General features: G+C 50.1%; 1 protein-coding gene across 5 annotated transcripts in view; it reads right to left on the reverse strand.

Annotated features, from left to right (window-relative positions):
* Positions 1-12795: 12795 nt before the first annotated feature.
* The window catches only part of PTPRU (protein tyrosine phosphatase receptor type U), an 83014-nt gene continuing 78260 nt past the window's right edge, over positions 12796-17549 (reverse strand). For all 5 annotated transcript variants that reach the window (XM_061184600.1, XM_061184599.1, XM_061184596.1 and 2 more), the window contains 4 exons: positions 16175-16300; positions 15884-16041; positions 14254-14389; positions 12796-14009 (listed from right to left, as the gene is read on the reverse strand). In XM_061184600.1, coding sequence (XP_061040583.1) covers positions 13947-14009; positions 14254-14389; positions 15884-16041; positions 16175-16300 — 483 coding nt within the window. In that variant the 3' untranslated portion in view covers positions 12796-13946. The remainder of the gene's footprint in view (positions 14010-14253; positions 14390-15883; positions 16042-16174; positions 16301-17549) is intronic.

Consider the following 17549-nt stretch of genomic DNA (forward strand, 5'->3'; position numbering starts at 1 on the left):
ATTCTATTCTAGTAAGGAAGTATCTCTGCCCCATACGTGATGGAAGAGATACAATGAAATCAACCTGCCACCAGGTAAGCGGCTGGTCTCTCCAGGGAATGGCGCCATATCATGGGTGCATGTTGGTCTTTTCTGTTGAAAGACTGAGCACCCAGCAGTGGCAGTATCCAAAGCTGTCCTTGGTAAGGGGAAATTCATGTTTTTGAGCCCATGCATATCCTCCATCCCTGCCACTATGGACACTTTATTCACAGTACCATTGGACAAGAACAGGGACCACTGGATAAACAAGGTAACTGATACCACAAAGCATGACATGTTGTTCATCTGATAATTGAAAGCCTCCAGGGCAGCAGATTCCCATTAGCAAGCATTCACATGGGACCCAAATCTTCACAGTCTATGCCCATCCTGAAGAGTCCATCTTCATACCTCTTCCCCAGAATTCCTTGTCACCAATCTTCCAATCCCATTCTTTCCAAGTCCCTTACCATCCAGCCAAACCATACCATTAACAACTGCTCATGGGGACTTCCCTGGTGGTCCAGTGGTTAAGAATCCGTCTTGCAATGCAAGGGATGCCGGTTCGATCCCTGCTCAGGGTATCAGGACCCCACATGCCATGGGGCAACTAAGCCCCCGTGCCACAGCTAGAGAGAAGCCCACGCACTGCAACTAAGAGCCTGCGTGCCGCAACGAAATATCCCGCGTGCCGCAACTAAGACCCAACGCAACCAAAAAATAAATAAATAAATTTTTTTTTAAAAAACTGCTCATAAATCAGTGTAGATTCGTACTTCATATCCAATTCCAAAATGGACAACCAAATACACTGCTTTAAGTTCTACCCACTGAAAAGATTTTCCTTCACCGCTGTCCTTCAGGGTCACCCCCTGATGATGTTATAATGCTGCAGTCTTCTACTCTGGGGTGGTACTCACATATCATGTAGCAGCAGCATCTGTAAACCAGGCTTGAGTTTGTATTCCTCAGCTAACTGGCCATAAGGAACTCCCCACAAAGCCATTGGCGTGATATGAGGAAGAAGAGGCAATGAAGCGGGAGTCTGAATCATTGAATCATACAACTTACTCATATCTTCCAGACTTGCCCAAGCGTGGTCTCTTTTATACCGCTTCCATCTGATTGTAGATTGCTGCTACACAAAGTTAAATTTATGGCTAGCTGTGTTAGAGGAATCCTAAATGGGGGTCTCAGGCAGCATGGTCACCTGCTGTAGTCTCTTACCACAGACCAGTAGAAAGCTAGAAGCTGTTTCTCAGAAGAAGAAGTGTTATCTGCATAAGAGGGAAAGATTTACTCTAGAATCCTGGAAGTCGGCACTGTGATCCTCCTTTGGGGCCTTGCCTGAGACTATACGGCATTCCTATTTGCTATAAAATCTTTGTTTGTTTTTTAATTTTTTATTAATTAATTAATTTATTTATTTTTTGACTGTGTTGGGTCTTCGATTCTGTGTGAGGGCTTTCTCCAGTTGCGGCAAGCGGGGGCCACTCTTCATTGCGGTGCACGGGCCTCTCACTATCGCGGCCTCTCGTTGCGGAGCACAGGCTCCAGACGCGCAGGCTCAGCAGTTGTGGCTCACGGGCCCAGTTGCTCCGCGGCATGTGGGATCCTCCCAGACCAGGGCTCGAACCCGTGTCCCTTGCATCGGCAGGCAGACTCTCAACCACTGCGCCACCAGGGAAGCCCTATAAAATCTTTGATAATCATCAGATCTAATGGATTATAAGAGCCAAGTGGTAGAAGGACGTGTACTAAAGCCTTAACTTGCTCTTTTTCTTTGGTGCCCACTCAAAACTGTCAGTTTTGCAGGGATTTTGTCAATGGGTCAAAGAAACACACACAGATGTGATATATGCTTCCTCCAAAATCCAAAAAAGCCTACCAAGTGCCGTGCCTCTTCTTTTGAGGTAAGTAGTATAAAGTGCAGCAGCTTGACTTTCACCTCAGAGAGGATATCTCAATGTGTTCCATACTATTGAAGCCTCAGAAACTTTACTGAAATGTTGTGGTATTTATTTCCCACCCTTTCATTCACGTATGTCGTTCTTGCTACCTCCTGTTCATCAAAAGCAATAAGCTTGTCATCAGTGTAGTGCACCAGTGTGATGCTTTGTGGAACGTCAAGATGATCACATTATCTGTGGACTATATAATGGCAGAAAGCAAGAGAACTGACTTGGCTCTGAAGCAAGACTGTGAAGGTGTATTTTTGGCCTTTCCAGGTAAAGAAAAACTGGTTTGGTGGTGCTCACAAGTTGGTTTGGAGAAAAAGGCAGTATCTAGGTCAATGGCTACATACTAAGTACTATAGTGAGTTGCTCCCGTAAACATACTGTATCTGGGACAGCAGCTGCAGTTGGAGTCACCACCCGATGAAATAGATGAATAATCTAGTCATTCTCCAAAACTCATCAAATGTCTGCATTTGATTTTATAGCAAATAGGAATGCCGTATAGGCCAAACAGGAAAGTTAAATAGGAATGGGATGGGAATCACCACCTCCGTGTATTTCAGCCTTCACCAGTCTCTGAACTTTCCCCAGGGATAGAGAATTGCTTCCAATTTACTATCATGGTAAAAGGGAAGTTCCAGGAACTTCCAGTGAGCCCTTCCTTCCACAAGTGCCCTCCCTTCATGAGTCAGAGACCCAAAGTGGGGATTCTTCCAGTTGCCAAGCATGTCTACTTCAATTATACAATTCAGGAAATGGGGAAGTGACCCACCGGACACACCTGAGCTGAGTATCTATCACCTGACTACCTAAGTTTTCACTTTGAACGGTAGCCTCAGTGGCATTTTGCATTCCCAGGAATTATCATAAATTCAGATCAGTGTTTAGTAATCTCCAAAGATCTGAGTACCTTCCTTTCCCAAGTGTAGTCATCCAGTAAACGGCCAAAGCTCCCTCTAGTGAAGGCTTGGAGGAAGATTTATGGTACATACTCATAGCACTGCTGCAGGAATCTTCTTCAAGGGGCCTGGCCTCCTCTTCAATAAAGGGGCTCTAACCTGTCTCAAAACGAAGAGAGGCCACCACTCACCAATGTGGTGAGTCAGCTCAGGTTTTGGCTGGTTGGTTGGTTGATTTTTTTTCTGTTATGTAAATCAAGCAATACTCTAGTAGGCTGTCCACCTAGTTCCTTCCTCGGGATGCACTGATCCATTAGTCACTACCAAAGATCTCTGTTGGCCAAGGCATTCTGATTACTGGTACATCCCTGCTGCCATTTATGGTAAATGCACTCGCCTTGTCTTTGGCTATTAAGTACTGCCACTTAGCCTCTACCGCTCCAGGATCCTACCATCCCCATGAAATCAGGGAGCCTGTCTGAATGACAGCATTATAATATCTGGTCTGCAAAGGTGAACATCCACAGAGTATCTTAAGGATGTAGGTTCTCAACTCACTAATATGTTTTTCAAAGCCTTGTTTGTGAAAGTGTCTTCTTGGAATTTTATGGAACATAGTTTAGGGGTGACTGTGCAGGTCACACATGATAAATCCAGTCCAAAATCCTCTATCCTTAAGCCTTTGGATCAGAGGAAAACATAGGCAGAACACCCTTTGACATAAATCGCAGCAATATCTTTTTCAATCAGTAATGGAAATAAAAACAAAAATAAACAAATGGGACCTAATTAAACTCAAAAGCTTTTAGACAGCAAAGGAAACCAAAAACAAAACGAAAAGACAACCCACAGAATGGCAGAAAATATTCACAAACGATGCAAGCAACAAGGGATTAGTCTCCAAAATTTACAAACAGCTCATGTGGCTCAATATTCAAAAAATAAACAACCCAATCAAAAAGTGAGTGGAAAACCTAAATAGACATGTCTCCAAAGAAGACATACAGATGGGCAAGAGGCACATGAAAGGATGCTCAACATCACTAATTATTAGAGAAATGCAAATCAAAACTACAGTGAGATATCACCTCACACCAGCCAGAATGGCCATCATCAAAAAATCCACAAACAATAAATACTGGAGAGGGTGTGGAGAAAAGGGAACCCTCCTACACTGTTGGTGAGAATGTAAATTGGTACAGCCACTATGGATAACAGTATGGAGCTTCCTTAAAAGACTAAAAATAGAGCTACCATATGATCTAGCAATCCCACTCCTGGGTATATATCCAGAGAAAAACATGGTTCAAAAGGATACTTGCACCCCAGTGTTCATTGCAGCACTGTTTACAATAGCCAAGACATGGAAGCAACCTAAATGGCCATCGCCTGATGAATGGATAAAGAAGATGTGGCACATATATACAATGGAATATTACTCAGCCATAAAAAAGAACAAAATAATGCCATTTGCAGTGACATGGATGGACCTAGAGATTGCCGTACTGAGTGAAGTAAGTCAGACAGAGAAAGACCAATATCATATGATATCGCTTATATGCAGAATCTTTTTTAAGAAATGATACAAATGAACTTATTTACAAAACAAAAACAGACTCACAGACTTAGAGAATAAACTTATGGTTACCAGGGGGAAAGGCAGGGCGTGGATAGATTGGGAGTTTGAGATTGACATATACACACTGCTATATTTAAAACAGATAACCAACAAGGACCTACTGTAAAAATAAAAAATAAAAATAAAATAAATAAAATAGATTATCCTTCAAAAAAAGACGACTTTGGAATCCTTCTTCCACATTATTCCATGGAAACTCTAGCATCTCCACTCATTGAATGTAAGTCATTTTCAAGTCCAAGTTTCAGTCAACCAACTAAAATGTTAGAGCCACCTTCAGCTGCACAAGCTGACACTTTAAATCCCAACTCTACATCCATGAATTCAGAATGATTTAGTATTCTCTTCCACCCTTAGAATCAAGTCCATATATATTCCCCAGGATTATGTCAAAGCTTGCCATTCTTCTACTGTATAAACTATCTCCTCCTGGATCACAGTAAATACCTGACCCCTTGGAGCATGTTGAGATTTGACCTTCATTACGGATCTAATGGCAACAAAGGATGCTTGTGTTATGTCTTGAGGAGAATGGTCATCTCTTTTCAAGGTATATGCCCCATATCACAGGGTTTTCAAACAAAGGAAAACTAGTCTCTTTAGATACAAGAGGGAGAGTTCTTTCTTTCTTTCTTTCTTTCTTATTTATTTATTTTTGGCTGCGTTGGGTCTTCGTTGCTGCGCGCAGGCTTCCTCTAGTTGCGGAGAGCGGGAGCTACTCTTCGTTGCAGTGCGCAGGCTTCTCATTGCAGTGGCTTCTCTTGTTGCAGAGTACGGGCTCTAGGTGCGTGGGCTTCAGTAGTTGTGGCTCGCAGGCTCTAGAGTGCAGGTTCAGTAGCTGTGGTGCATGGGCTTAGTTGCTCCGCGGCATGTGGGATCTTCCCAGACCAGGGCTCGAACCCGTGTCCCCTGCATTGGCAGGCGGATTCTTAACCACTGCACCACCAGGAAAGCCAGGGAGAGTTCTTTCCATTGGTAAAGTGAGCCTCAGAGTGGCTCTCCATTTCATCTGAGTCCAACCAGATGTCTCTACCAGACGTTTCAGGATCCCATTCTTTCCTAACTTATGCCCAAACTCTCATGTGAGAAACTTGGAAATGCTGTAAATTTAACTGACGTTTAAATTCTGTGACCCACACCATTAAATTTTATATTTTCTTTTCAGCAATATCAGCCCTGTGGCTACATGAAATAAGTTTCTTTTAAAGATGCCATGGAAGCTCTGTGGTTCTCAAATCATGGTTTGAGCTGAGAATTAAATGACCTGAACTTATCATTTTCTTTCGAGTAAGTGCTCCAGTACATTCAAGAATCCATGTCACTGGAAGCAACCTAAGTGTCCACTGACAGATGAATGGATAAAGAAGATGTGGCACATACATACAATGGAATGTTACTCAGCCATAAAAAGAAACGAAATTGAGTTATTTGTAGTGAGGTGGATGGACCTAGAGTCTGTCATACAGAGTGAAGTAAGTCAGAAAGAGAAAAACAAATACCGTATGCTAACATATATATATGGAATCTAAAAAAAAAAAAAAAAAAAAAATGGTTCTGAAGAACCTAGGGGCAGGACGGGAATAAAGATGCAGACGTGGAGAATGGACTTGAGGACACGGGGAGGGGGAAGGGTAAGCTGGGACAAAGTGAGAGAGTAGCACTGACATATATACACTACCAAATGTAAAATAGATAGCTAGTGAGAAGCAGACACATAGCACAGGGAGATCAGCTCCGTGCTTTGTGACCACCTAGAGAGGTGGGATAGGGAGGGTGGGAGGGAGACGCAAGAGGGAGGGGATATGGGGATATATGTATATGTATAGCTGATTCACTTTGTTATGCAGCAGAAACTAACACACCATTGTAAAGCAATTATATTCCAATAAAGATGTTAAAAAAAAAAATCCATGTCACACCACAGTCTTTGCAGTCATAATTACTGACACGATGGTCAAGTGCACTAGTCACTTGGGCTCCCCAGACACTTGCTTCAATTAGTATTGCATCAAAATCCATCACAGGTGATAGCATGATTACGATGCCACTATGCTGTTGATTAGTAGCATCCCATGTCCCATTGGCAGGGAGCACAGCACTGTGCTCAAGCCCAAGGGCACAACGAAACCAATCAAAATCCCACCTTTGAAGGTCTGTTCCTGGGTCCACCCCTGCTCCCAATTCTATATCGATTAGAATCCAGTCAAGAGACAGAGTTAAGAACTCATAAACTGAGCATGGATATTTTTAATATAAAGAATGGTTAACTAGCAAAGGTAGTTAGTTACTAACAGGGGGTGAAAGAGGATTCTAAGGAACCTGGAAGCAGCAAGAAAGAAACACCCAGGAGAAAAAGTGGTCTGCAAAAAAAAACAGCTAATATGTCTAGGCTGAGGGAGAGCGAATAATGATGGAACTAAAAGACTGAGGAGAAAGTCTTCCCCCAAGACTGAGATTAAGACCTCTTCAGGGAGGGTGTGAGGACCACAATGAACATGCAGCCTCCAGTGGCTAAGAAACATGCCAGGGAATATGGGCTAGCACTTGTCTGCAGAAAAGGCCCTCTGGAGAGTGAAGCTTGAGGATACATCCAGAGCTGGTCCACAAGGGCCACTGAGGTCATGGCTCCTGTACTGAGAAAAAAAAAAAAAAAAGATGTGTGGAGGATCAGAAGCTGGAATGGCAGTGCACTCCTGCTATCACCTACAGTGTCCCTCTAGTGCCCCCTATTGACAAAGCCTAACATTGCTCCAGCTGGCAAAAGATAAGTGTTTACAGGGTCCAGCTCCAGTATCTCAAAGCAGGGCAAAGAAGGGTGTATTTGAAGCTCAGAGACAAAAAAATAGATAACTGGTATTGTGGGAGAGACAGACATGGAAGGGAGCACGAGTCTGTCAGGGAAGGAGGCTAGAGGGGCAAGGGTTTCTCTGCCTTTAGCAGAGGGAGGGGCAGGCAGGGGCTGTAGCCCTGGGGAGTGAACTCTGCCCCCCAGTGCTCTTCAGAAAGAGAATGCAGTCCCATAATAAACACAGCTCAAGAAAGCCACATTGTTCAGCTTTCAAATGAACAGAAAATAAAATTCCTGGACAGGTTCCCTCTCCCCACCCCTGGGAGTAAGTAGGAAGTGAGTTGAGATGCATTTCATTTCTTTTGAAGAGGCTTTCTCAGCTCCTTGGCTCCTGCTGACTCAGGCCAGCCCCACCATCTGCAGATTCAACAGACATTCAAATGTTCATCCAACAGCATTATCAGCAGGCCTACTAGGTGACAAGCACTGAGTCTGGGAGGCTGTTTGACTGTGGGCCTCAGCTAAGCCTGTCTACAGCGGTCTGTGGCTGAGCCTGGCTTGAGCAAGTGTTGAGAGGGAAGATTGATCCATGGACAAGAGAAATTGCAAGTAGTTAATGTGGTTCAGGTTCAGATTCTCCAGAATTCTGTGAGGATTACAAGAGCAAGGACTTTGGAGTCAAGTGAAATGGGTTCTAATTCTGACTTTGTTCTTTAGTGGCTGTGTGACCTTAAGCAATTCGCCTCACCTCTCTGAGCCTGTTTCCTCATATATCAAATGGTTTTGGCTGTATCTACCTCAGGGTTGCTGGGAAGATTAGAGATAATGTCTGTATTAAATGTAATCCAAGGACCTGCTAGGGTAGGTGCCCAGACCCATCAGACCAAAGCCCAAACCACACCCAAGGTTTCACCAGACTCAGAGAGCAGATGCTCAGGCCAGTGGCCTGGCACCACCACCAAACAATGCCAGCCCCATTGTCACTAATATTGAACCATCGGTGCCCTACCTGATTCCACCTCTTCACTGGACAGATCAGAGCCCCAGAGAGGGCAGGTGATTACCCAAGGCAACACAGCATGGTGGTGGCCAAGCCAGCACTGGAACAAGGCCTCAAATGGCATCAAGCCATTTGACCATCTGGAAGACTAAAAATAATGTGTTTCAGAGTATGGGTTCTGGAGCAAGGCAGGCCTGAGTTCGTGTCCTCCCTCTGCAACTTTCATTTATTCAGCAAATATTCATTGAGCGTCTGACACATGGCAGGCACCTGTGCTCAGTGTTGGGGACCACAGGGGGACCGGATTCACATGGCCCCCACCCTCTCACAGTCTGGAGGGCGAGACAGTGAACAAATAACCAATGAATAAATAAGCTCATCACCCACTGTGGGAGAGCAAGGAGGGACATACAAGGGGTGAGGCCCTGAGACAGACAGGACAATGGGGCAGGGGGTCCCCTCAGGGCAGTCAGGGAGGGCCTCTCTAGGGGGCATCTGAGCTGGGACCTGGACACCAAGAAGGACCAGCCACACAGAGACTGCTGCAGGGCGTCCAGGCTGAGAGCTCAGGGCAGTGAGAAGTGATGCCCGAGTGAGCAAAGGAGCAGGTGGGACACGCAGGGAGAGGGCAGAGCCCCGTCAGGCAGGGCCTCGGAGGTCACGGCCAGGAACTCAGCTTCGCCACCAAGCAGTGGGAGGTCACTGAGGGTCTGAGCGGCTGGTGATGGGACCTGGCATATTTTTTCAAGCGATCACTCTGGCTGCTGCTATTTGTCAGTCACTCAATGGCTCTGTGACCTTGGACAGGTCTCTTAAGCTCGTGGAGCCCCGATCTCCTCACCTATAAAGTGGGGGTGACAACGGTACCTGCCTCACCAGCCTCCTAGGAGGATGACAGGGCAATCCACAAGGAGCACTTGGCAATGCGCCCTGTGCCTTCTAAGTGTTGAATAGAGCTTCTTTTGCTTTTTTTTTTTTTAATAGATCTTTATTGGCGTATAATTGCTTCACAATACTGTGTTAATTTCTGTTGTACAACAAAGTGAATTAGCCATATGCATACATATACCCCCATATCCCCTCCCTCTTGAGCCTCCCTCCCACCCTCCCTATCCCACCCCTCTAGGTCATCACAAAGCACGGAGCTCATCTCCCTGTGCTATGCGGCTGCTTCCCACTAGCGAACTATTCTACATTTGGTAGTGTATAAATGTCGATGCTACTCTCACTTCACCACAGCTTCCCCCTCCCCCCAATCATGTCCTCAAGTCCATTCTCTATGTCTACGTCTTTATTCTTGCCCTGCCACTACGTTCATTAGTACCATTTTTTTTTTGATTCCATATATATGTGTTAGCATATGGTATTTGTTTTTCCCTTTCTGACTTACTTCACTCTGTATGACAGACTCTAGGTCCATCCACCTCACTACAAATAACTCAGTTTCGTTTCTTTTTATGGCTGAGTAATATTCCATTGTATATATGTGCCACATCTTCTTTATCCATTCATCTGTCGACGGACATTTAGGTTGTTCATTGCAGCACTATTTACAATAGCCAGGACGTGGAGCTTTGCTTTTTCACATCACCAAGTCCAGGGCTCTCGTCCTTCACCAGCAGGACGTCGCTTGGCCTGAACTTGTTGAAACCATAGGTCCCTCCAATTCCATCAACACCACCCAGCCTCCCACTGCCCTGGGAGCACCACAGCCTCTGGTTCTTTCTTCTCCCATTTCTTGGATGAGACCCCCGAGGCTCACTGAAAGTCAGGACCGGTCTCAGTGCCCCTGAGAGTAGGAGGCCCGTGGATCAAGAGCCTTGGACGCCATCATCCCTGCTCATGTCACCACATCACAAGGTAGGTTCTGCCCACATAAAGACACCGTTATTTCTGCCCTGGGGGTGTCTATTAAGCCCCTGTCCAGCAGAGGTCGCTGGGAGCCCAGTGACAGGGAGCAGCCAGGCCCCGCTCTCAATTAGGGCTTTGCAAATGGCCTTAGCGTCTGTCAAAGTCACGGCTCCATCTCCTGGGTGCCCGGGATATATAACATGTCCCAATCAGCGCCCGGCGGAGAGGCTGTGAGAAGTAATAATTGCCTTGGCAGATTTATTATGACATGAAGAAAAAAATTTAGCTCCTGGCAGTCAATAGGCAGCTGGCCCCTCTGTACTTGTAGAAATCCTATTTACTGGAGTGGGGCGGGCGGGGGCTTCTACCCCACATCTGCTCTGCCCGTGGCCCTGGGCAGAGCCAGGCTGGACCATTCGTCTTCTTGTGCTCCAGGCAGCCTTGTCTGAGAGGCCACTGCCTCTGACACATTTCACAGCATTTGAAAATCAGCGCCCAGGCCACAGATCACCCATTTGGTGTTGCATCAAGGGATCGTCTGGCTTTCAACGCCACCCAGACGGGCCCAGAGCAGAGCAGTTAAAGGCCCGGGCTTTGGAGTCAGCCCGGCGTGTGTTCAAGTTCAAGTCCGGGCTCTGCCGTGCAATGGCTGTGACTTTAGGTGAGGAAATGCCTCCCTCAGCCTCCGTCTCCTCACCTCTAAAATGAAGGGGTAGAGGCCCCTACTTTGAAGAGCTGTCATGTGGATTAAGTAAGAGAAAAGCCTGCAGGTGCTCAGCGACAGGCAATGGTGATCACGTTTACTATCCAGAGACTTCAGTATTATGGTAAGAGATGGCATTTACTGAGGGACAATGATGTCACCAGGGACGCTGCTAGTTGTTTTTAAACAATTTTATCTCCAGACTTCACAACCAATCCTGCAAGTAGGTAATGCTATGTCCATTCTCTAGATTAAGAAACTGAACCTGGGGTGGTTCGGGGACTTGAGCAAGGTCACCAGCTGGGGGGATGTGGGAGCTTGGCTTGTTGATTCTGGAGCTCGTGCTTCTCCTAACACACAGCCCACCCTCCCAGCTCCTCTGAAAGGTCAAGTAAGGCCAGACAGACAGGCAGAACCACACCTCCCTCCCTCCCTCCCTCACGCCAACATTTCCTGAGCATCAGCTCCAAGTCCAGCGCTTTGCTGAGAAGTGGATACACTCAGATGGACACAGAAACACTTCCTGCCCTTAAGGAACTCAGCACCTGATGGAGGGAGAAGCAGGGCTGCTGACCCACTGCACAGAACACATATGTATCAGTTAGCTTTTGCTGCATAACAAACAATCCCCAAACTTACTGGCTTAAAAGAAAGAACAGTTATCTCTTCCAGTTCTGGGAGTTGGTTGGGCAGTTTCTGCTACATTTAATCATATAAGTACACTCACCTGACAGGTCAGCCAGGCTGGAGGGCCCACGATGGCCTCATTCACCACATGTTGGTTCTTCTCCACATGCCCTCAAATCTCCCAGTAGGCAAGACAGGTTTCATTGCATGGCAGAGTGCCAAGAGGGCAAAATCAAAAGCTGCAATGCCCCTTGAGGTCTAGAAGCCAGAGCTCACTTGATGTCAATTCTGCCACATTCTGTTGGTCAAAGCAAGTTATACTCTATTGCTTGGCCAGTATCTATGACATACATTTGTGGCCCATCAGGTAAGGCTTAGTGGTCCGTTCAGAATGAGTGTGAGGGGGTCAGTTTGTGCCTTAGCTAAATGGGATCACAACTGTCTAAAAATTGTTTGATTCAGATTAAAGGATGTTGAATTGCGAGGTCGTTAGAATGGGTCACATCCTTTAACCAATGGAGAAACTGAGGCAGAGTCAGCCAGCGTGTGAACAGAATCAGTACATCACAGAGCCAGTCTTCATATGAAGAAACTGAGACCCAGAAACAGGAAGTGTCTTCACCAAGTCCTACAGCAAGTTTGTGACAGAGCCAGGAGTGACTCAGGTCCCTGCCAGCCAGTGCACTCCTCCTCCCACTCCACCCCCTGAGGAAGCCAGAGACTGGGAATGGGCTGGACTCAGGCAGCTGGACAATCATCCCCACGAGATATGTGTCTGCTCTGTCCTACCTCTGTTGTGTTTTAAATGGAGCTCTTTCTGCACACCTGGCACCAATAGGCACTTAACCACTACCTCATCTCATCATGGTAGAATTGTCCCCATTTTACAGATGAGAAACCAAGGCCAGGAGAGGCAGCTGATTTGCCCAGGGTCTCACAGATGGTGGGGACCATCTGCCTGACACTGAAGCCTGAACTTCCCATGCTGGACGTGAAGGAACTCAACCTAGATCCAGGCCCCCAAGGGTTGAGAGGCAGCTCTGTGGCCCTCGGAGGTCTCAGGATAAAGCCCCCTGTCTGAGTAAGTGCTTTAGAGGCTTGGGTGGAGACAGCAACAGCCAAGGTCCCTTGGAACCAGCTCTGCAAGTGGAAGGCCCCTGAACGATGCTCTGGTCCACGCCCCTCCCCACATTTTATGGATGGTAAATTCGAAGCCAGACCAGGGCCCTCCCGCTGCACTGGGAGGCTGGGGGCAGGTGAGCAGGCCCCAGTCAGGCCGGCCAGACACACATAAGGCTGCTCTGTGGCATTCAGAGAGTACGTTTATTTACAAAGCGCTTTACAAACATCAGCTTATGCCTCCCCACAGCCCCCTGTGAGGTAGGTCAGTAGTCATATCTACAGTTTACAGATGGGGAAATTGAGGCACGGAATGGGGGTGTGGCTTGCCCCATTTTAAAGAGACCTTCCCATACCCCCATCAAAAAATAAAATAAACAAAACAAGCATAGATCCTCCATCCCAAAATATACCTTCTTTCTCCAAACTCTAGGCGTGCTGAGCACCCCTGATTTAATAGCGTCCCAGTGGCCAGCCTCACCAGAAGCCACAGGGACCTCAACCCCAGGGGCTGTCATTCAGCCTTGCAGATTGTCACTGACCCAGGCTGAGCAGGACCCAGCCAGTGAGGCCTGAAAGTTATAGGCAGTGGGGGCTGAGGTGACTTCATTCTGCAGACATTGGGTCAAGCAGGGAAGGGACCCCACACGGGACAGGGTAGGGATGGGCAGATCCTGGTTCGGGGAAGCTCAGAGCACATTCAGGGAAGCAGAAATGGAGGGGGGGGGTGGGGATCATGAGTAAAATATCCCCGGGGCTGCAGGGAGGCAGTGGGTGGAGGAGGGAGCTGAAGTTCCCCCTGGGAGGACGAGTCTGAAGTGCCCACTGGCAAATCAGGGCAGAGTCCAGTCTCCCCAGGACCCTCAGGGGCTGGGCCAGATGGGATGCTAGATGCCAAGCCCCAGTGCACTCTCTACCCATGTCCAGCCAAGCTGGGTGGAAACCCTGGCCTGGCACTTGCTCTACAGGGCCCCACTCATCTCTGCCAAGGGCTGGGATGCAATCCAGGGGCTTGGGCCTGGGTCTCCCAGAGCCAGCAGTTCTGAGCCCGTCACTCTGCCGGGCAGCACCAGGCCTCTCAGCAGGCCTGCAGGACCCCGCGGAGGTGGGCTGGGCTGCAGTCTTGCTAAGCTCCTCCTTGGCCTGCAGCCTGCCCATGGAGGTGCTGACAGGCCCTGCCCGCAGTGGAAGGGGGCACCAGGATGGCCCAGCGCCCACTCTGGTGATTTCCCTGTGAGGGCTGCAGCTGAGCAGAGCTGGGGGCGCGGGTCTTCCTCGTCAGTCCGGGATGGTGGGCCTGGCCCTGAGTGCGCAGTGGGTGCCCCAGGCCAGGGGCCCCTGCTATCTTGACTCCAGTCCCTCCAGGTACTCCAGGGCCACGTCATAGCAGAAGTGGTACTGATCCTGGGAGAGGGAGAGAAGGAATCACCAGCCTGGTCCCTCTCTAGTACTGGGGCGAAGGGGCAAGCATGAGCCCTGCCCCATCGATGGGGAGAAGGGGAGAAATGGGGGTAACATTTTGGCACCAGAGGACTAGAACCCAAGGCCCACCTGTGGGGGCCAGATAAGGGAGGGGGTGCTGAGGGGCCTGGCCGGGCGTGGACCGGGAAGTTGGAAGTGGCTGGGCAAGGGGTACATGGCGCCTCACCAGGGTCTCCACCATATTGGGTTTGTAGTTTCTAAGCATTTTGGCAGCAAAGAAAACGTCTACCAGGTTGTGGCAGCGGATCATCTCCAGGACCGTGGCGCAGGCGCAGAAGGTGCCGCTGCGGCCGCCCCCATTGCTAAAGGAGAGACACGAAAGATTTGGGGTTGGGCTTGGTGGGTAGGGCGAACTCAAGGGTGAAGGGCAGGGCAGGGCCAGGGAATCCAGAAGGGAGGGGCGGGGCAGGGAACCCAGATGGGAGGAGTCAGGGAGGCCAGAAGGGAGGAGTCAGGGAGCCCAGAAGGGAGGGGCGGGGCAGGGAACCCAGATGGGAGGAGTCAGGGAGGCCAGAAGGGAGGAGTCAGGGAGCCCAGAAGGGAGGGGCGGGGCAGGGAACCCAGATGGGAGGAGTCAGGGAGCCCAGAAGGGAGGGGCGGGGCAGGGAACCCAGATGGGAGGAGTCAGGGAGGCCAGAAGGGAGGAGTCAGGGAGCCCAGAAGGGAGGGGCGGGGCAGGGAACCCAGATGGGAGGAGTCAGGGAGCCCAGAAGGGAGGGGTGGGGCAGGGAACCCAGATGGGAGGAGTCAGGGAGCCCAGAAGGGAGGAGTCAGGGAGCCCAGAAGGGAGGGGTGGGGCAGGGAACCCAGATGGGAGGCGTCAGGGAGCCCAGAGGCGAGCAGCAGGAAGAGAAGGTTAAAGGGGAGGAGTCAGAGGATAAAAGACTAGCATCCAAAATGGAAGGTATCTGGGAAGACAGAGCTTCCAAGAGAAACAGAGCAGATTCGAGAGAAAGGAGGCCAGACACACTCCAGGAGAAAGACACTGAGACAAAGCCAGCGACAGAAGAGGGCTGCAGAGCAGCAAGCGAAAAACCAGAGAGCAGAATGGAAAACAAACACTGGGAAAACCAGCCACCCCTAGTAACACAGATACACTCCCAGTCAAACCCATGGCCTCTAACATGGAGACCCTCCCATTCCCCCAGTCCCCAGCCCTCTCCCTCCACTGTTCCCTGTGACCTGGGGTGTGGGGTTCCTCTTGGAAGATGGGGGACGGACTAGGCCCTCTGTCCTCTTCTCAAGGGGTCTCTCCCACTAGAACCAAAAGCCCTCGAGGGCCAGGCTCCCTGCCCCTGCCCCCCATATGCCCAGCCTGATACAGGGAAGGGTAAGTGCTGAAAGCATGAAAAAGTGGGAGGCAAAGAAGTGACTGCACCCAGACGTGAGTGAATAAATGAATCTGTGAATGAGGCATGCGAAGGAATGAATGAAAAAAGCTACATGCATGCAGGCATGAACAAAGACCAGAATTCCGTTGGTTTGAAAAGTATATTACCGTATCATGGGCTAAACTAACTATTCTGACAAGACTCTCTCTAATTAAATTGGCAAAGTCAAACATCACACAGAGGGTACTGGGCGGGTGTTCAGGATTGAGTCCACACCCTGGAAAGTGACTGGGCTCCTCCGTGGAAGGCAGGGCCAGCCTCGCCTGGCTGGGCAGAGTCCAGGCCGCGCTGTCTGGGAGCTCAGGGTTTGGGTGGCAGCCCCGAGGCCCTCTCTCACACTGGCCTCTGCCCCGGTCCCGTGGGGCCCTGACCCCGCCCCGCAGCCGAGGGAGGGCCGGCACTCACAGGCAGTGCACGACGGTGCGCCCGTCCCCGCTCTCTGCCTGCCACTTGTCCACCTCGGCCAACAGGTGCAGGAAGGCCTTCTTGGAGTCCGGCGTGTCCCGGTACGCAGACCAGCGCAGGAACTGGAAGTGTCGCACCAGCAGGTGCCCCTCCTGCAGCTGGGGGTGCAGGCGATCAGCCAGGGGACATGAGTGCCAAGGGTTGCACGGCCCCCTGGGGACCTCAAGAGGGTCATTCAAAGCCACTCAGCCCCCACCCAGGTTCTCAGCCTGGAGCTCCCAGATCACTCACCCGAGAGATGTTCTGCACCCGGAAAACGCGGGTCACCAAGTCCTCATCCGCTGTGCCTGACATGAACTCCACCTCCATGAGGCCGTACTGCTGCCGGCCTGGCTCGGGCCAGTACTGCAGACATGGCTGGGAGCGCGGGCAGAGGGAGCGGAGCGGAGCTGAGCAGAGCCGGCTGGGCAGCTGCCGCTCACACCCACCCCCAGACTTCCACGCTTGCCCAGGGCCCACCCTTCACTCCAGACTCACCTTCAGTTCCCCCCACGTCCCCCCGCTCACCCATCAGACCGCAGTGCACGCCCGCCCCAGTGCATTGGTACTGACACACTCAGGTCAGCCGAGGCAAACCCTTTACAGTGGTACACGGACACTCACTGCCGTGCCACTAGACAGCTCCACCCAACACACTCACCAGCACACACACCTACACGAAGTTGCCTCCTTCCAGGGACAGGCCTCAGATCACCCCCACCCACACCAGCACCCCTGCCCCACGGCCCTCTCTCTTGCTGCCTCGGCCCTCCAGCATCAGCTCACAGACGTGAGGTGTCCCTGTGCTGCAACACAGCTCAGCACCCCGACTCCTGCCCCAAGATCCCTCCGTGCAGTCAGGGTCCTAAATGTACCCCCTCCAGGCCACAGACTCAAGACAGTGGAGGGACACAGGAAAAGCAGCCCACACACACATACATACACGGGTCCTCTGGGCAGCTGGTCCGAGGCCCCAGCTTCTAGCAGCCTTCTAGCAAGGCTCTTCCTTTCTCTGGGCCCCAGTTTCTCCACCTGTGAAATGGTCCCTAGGCTCCTCCCAGACAACACCATGCTCCATCTGCCTCCCTCTCTGACCACGAAGAGAGAACACTACCTTCCTCTTTTGCCTGGAGGCCTGGCAACTCCTTGCATTCAGGCCTTTACACATGCTGCTCCCTCTCCATGGATCACTCATCTCCCACGTCTTCACCTAGTTAACTCTACCCTTCCTACACATCTCAGCTCAGATATTACCTCCTCCAGGAAGCCCTCCCTGATCCATCATCCCCCCAGGCTCCTGTGTGTCCCTGTGCCAGCTCCATGATAGCCCTCTCCCTCTGCTGTCATGATCAGTTTTTGTACCTGCTTACCCCTGGACCGTGAGATCTGGGAGGGGCCGTGTGTTCTTCTGTCTCCCCACCAGGCTGACAGGGAGTGGCCCGTGAGGAAAGGTGGTTGAATGAATATGCAAATGGGTGACCAGTGAAAGACATCTGTGTGAGACTCCCTATGGGTCCCTCGCCTCCATCTTAGCAAGGGCAGGTCCTTGCCACATGGGATTCCCTGCCCAGGTGCTGGAGCCCATTACCCTGCAGTTCTAGGTCATTTATACCAAGCGCCTGACTTG

The sequence above is a fragment of the Eubalaena glacialis genome, chromosome 3, assembly GCF_028564815.1.
Source record: "Eubalaena glacialis isolate mEubGla1 chromosome 3, mEubGla1.1.hap2.+ XY, whole genome shotgun sequence".
In the NCBI taxonomy this organism is placed as follows: Eukaryota; Metazoa; Chordata; class Mammalia; order Artiodactyla; family Balaenidae; genus Eubalaena; species Eubalaena glacialis.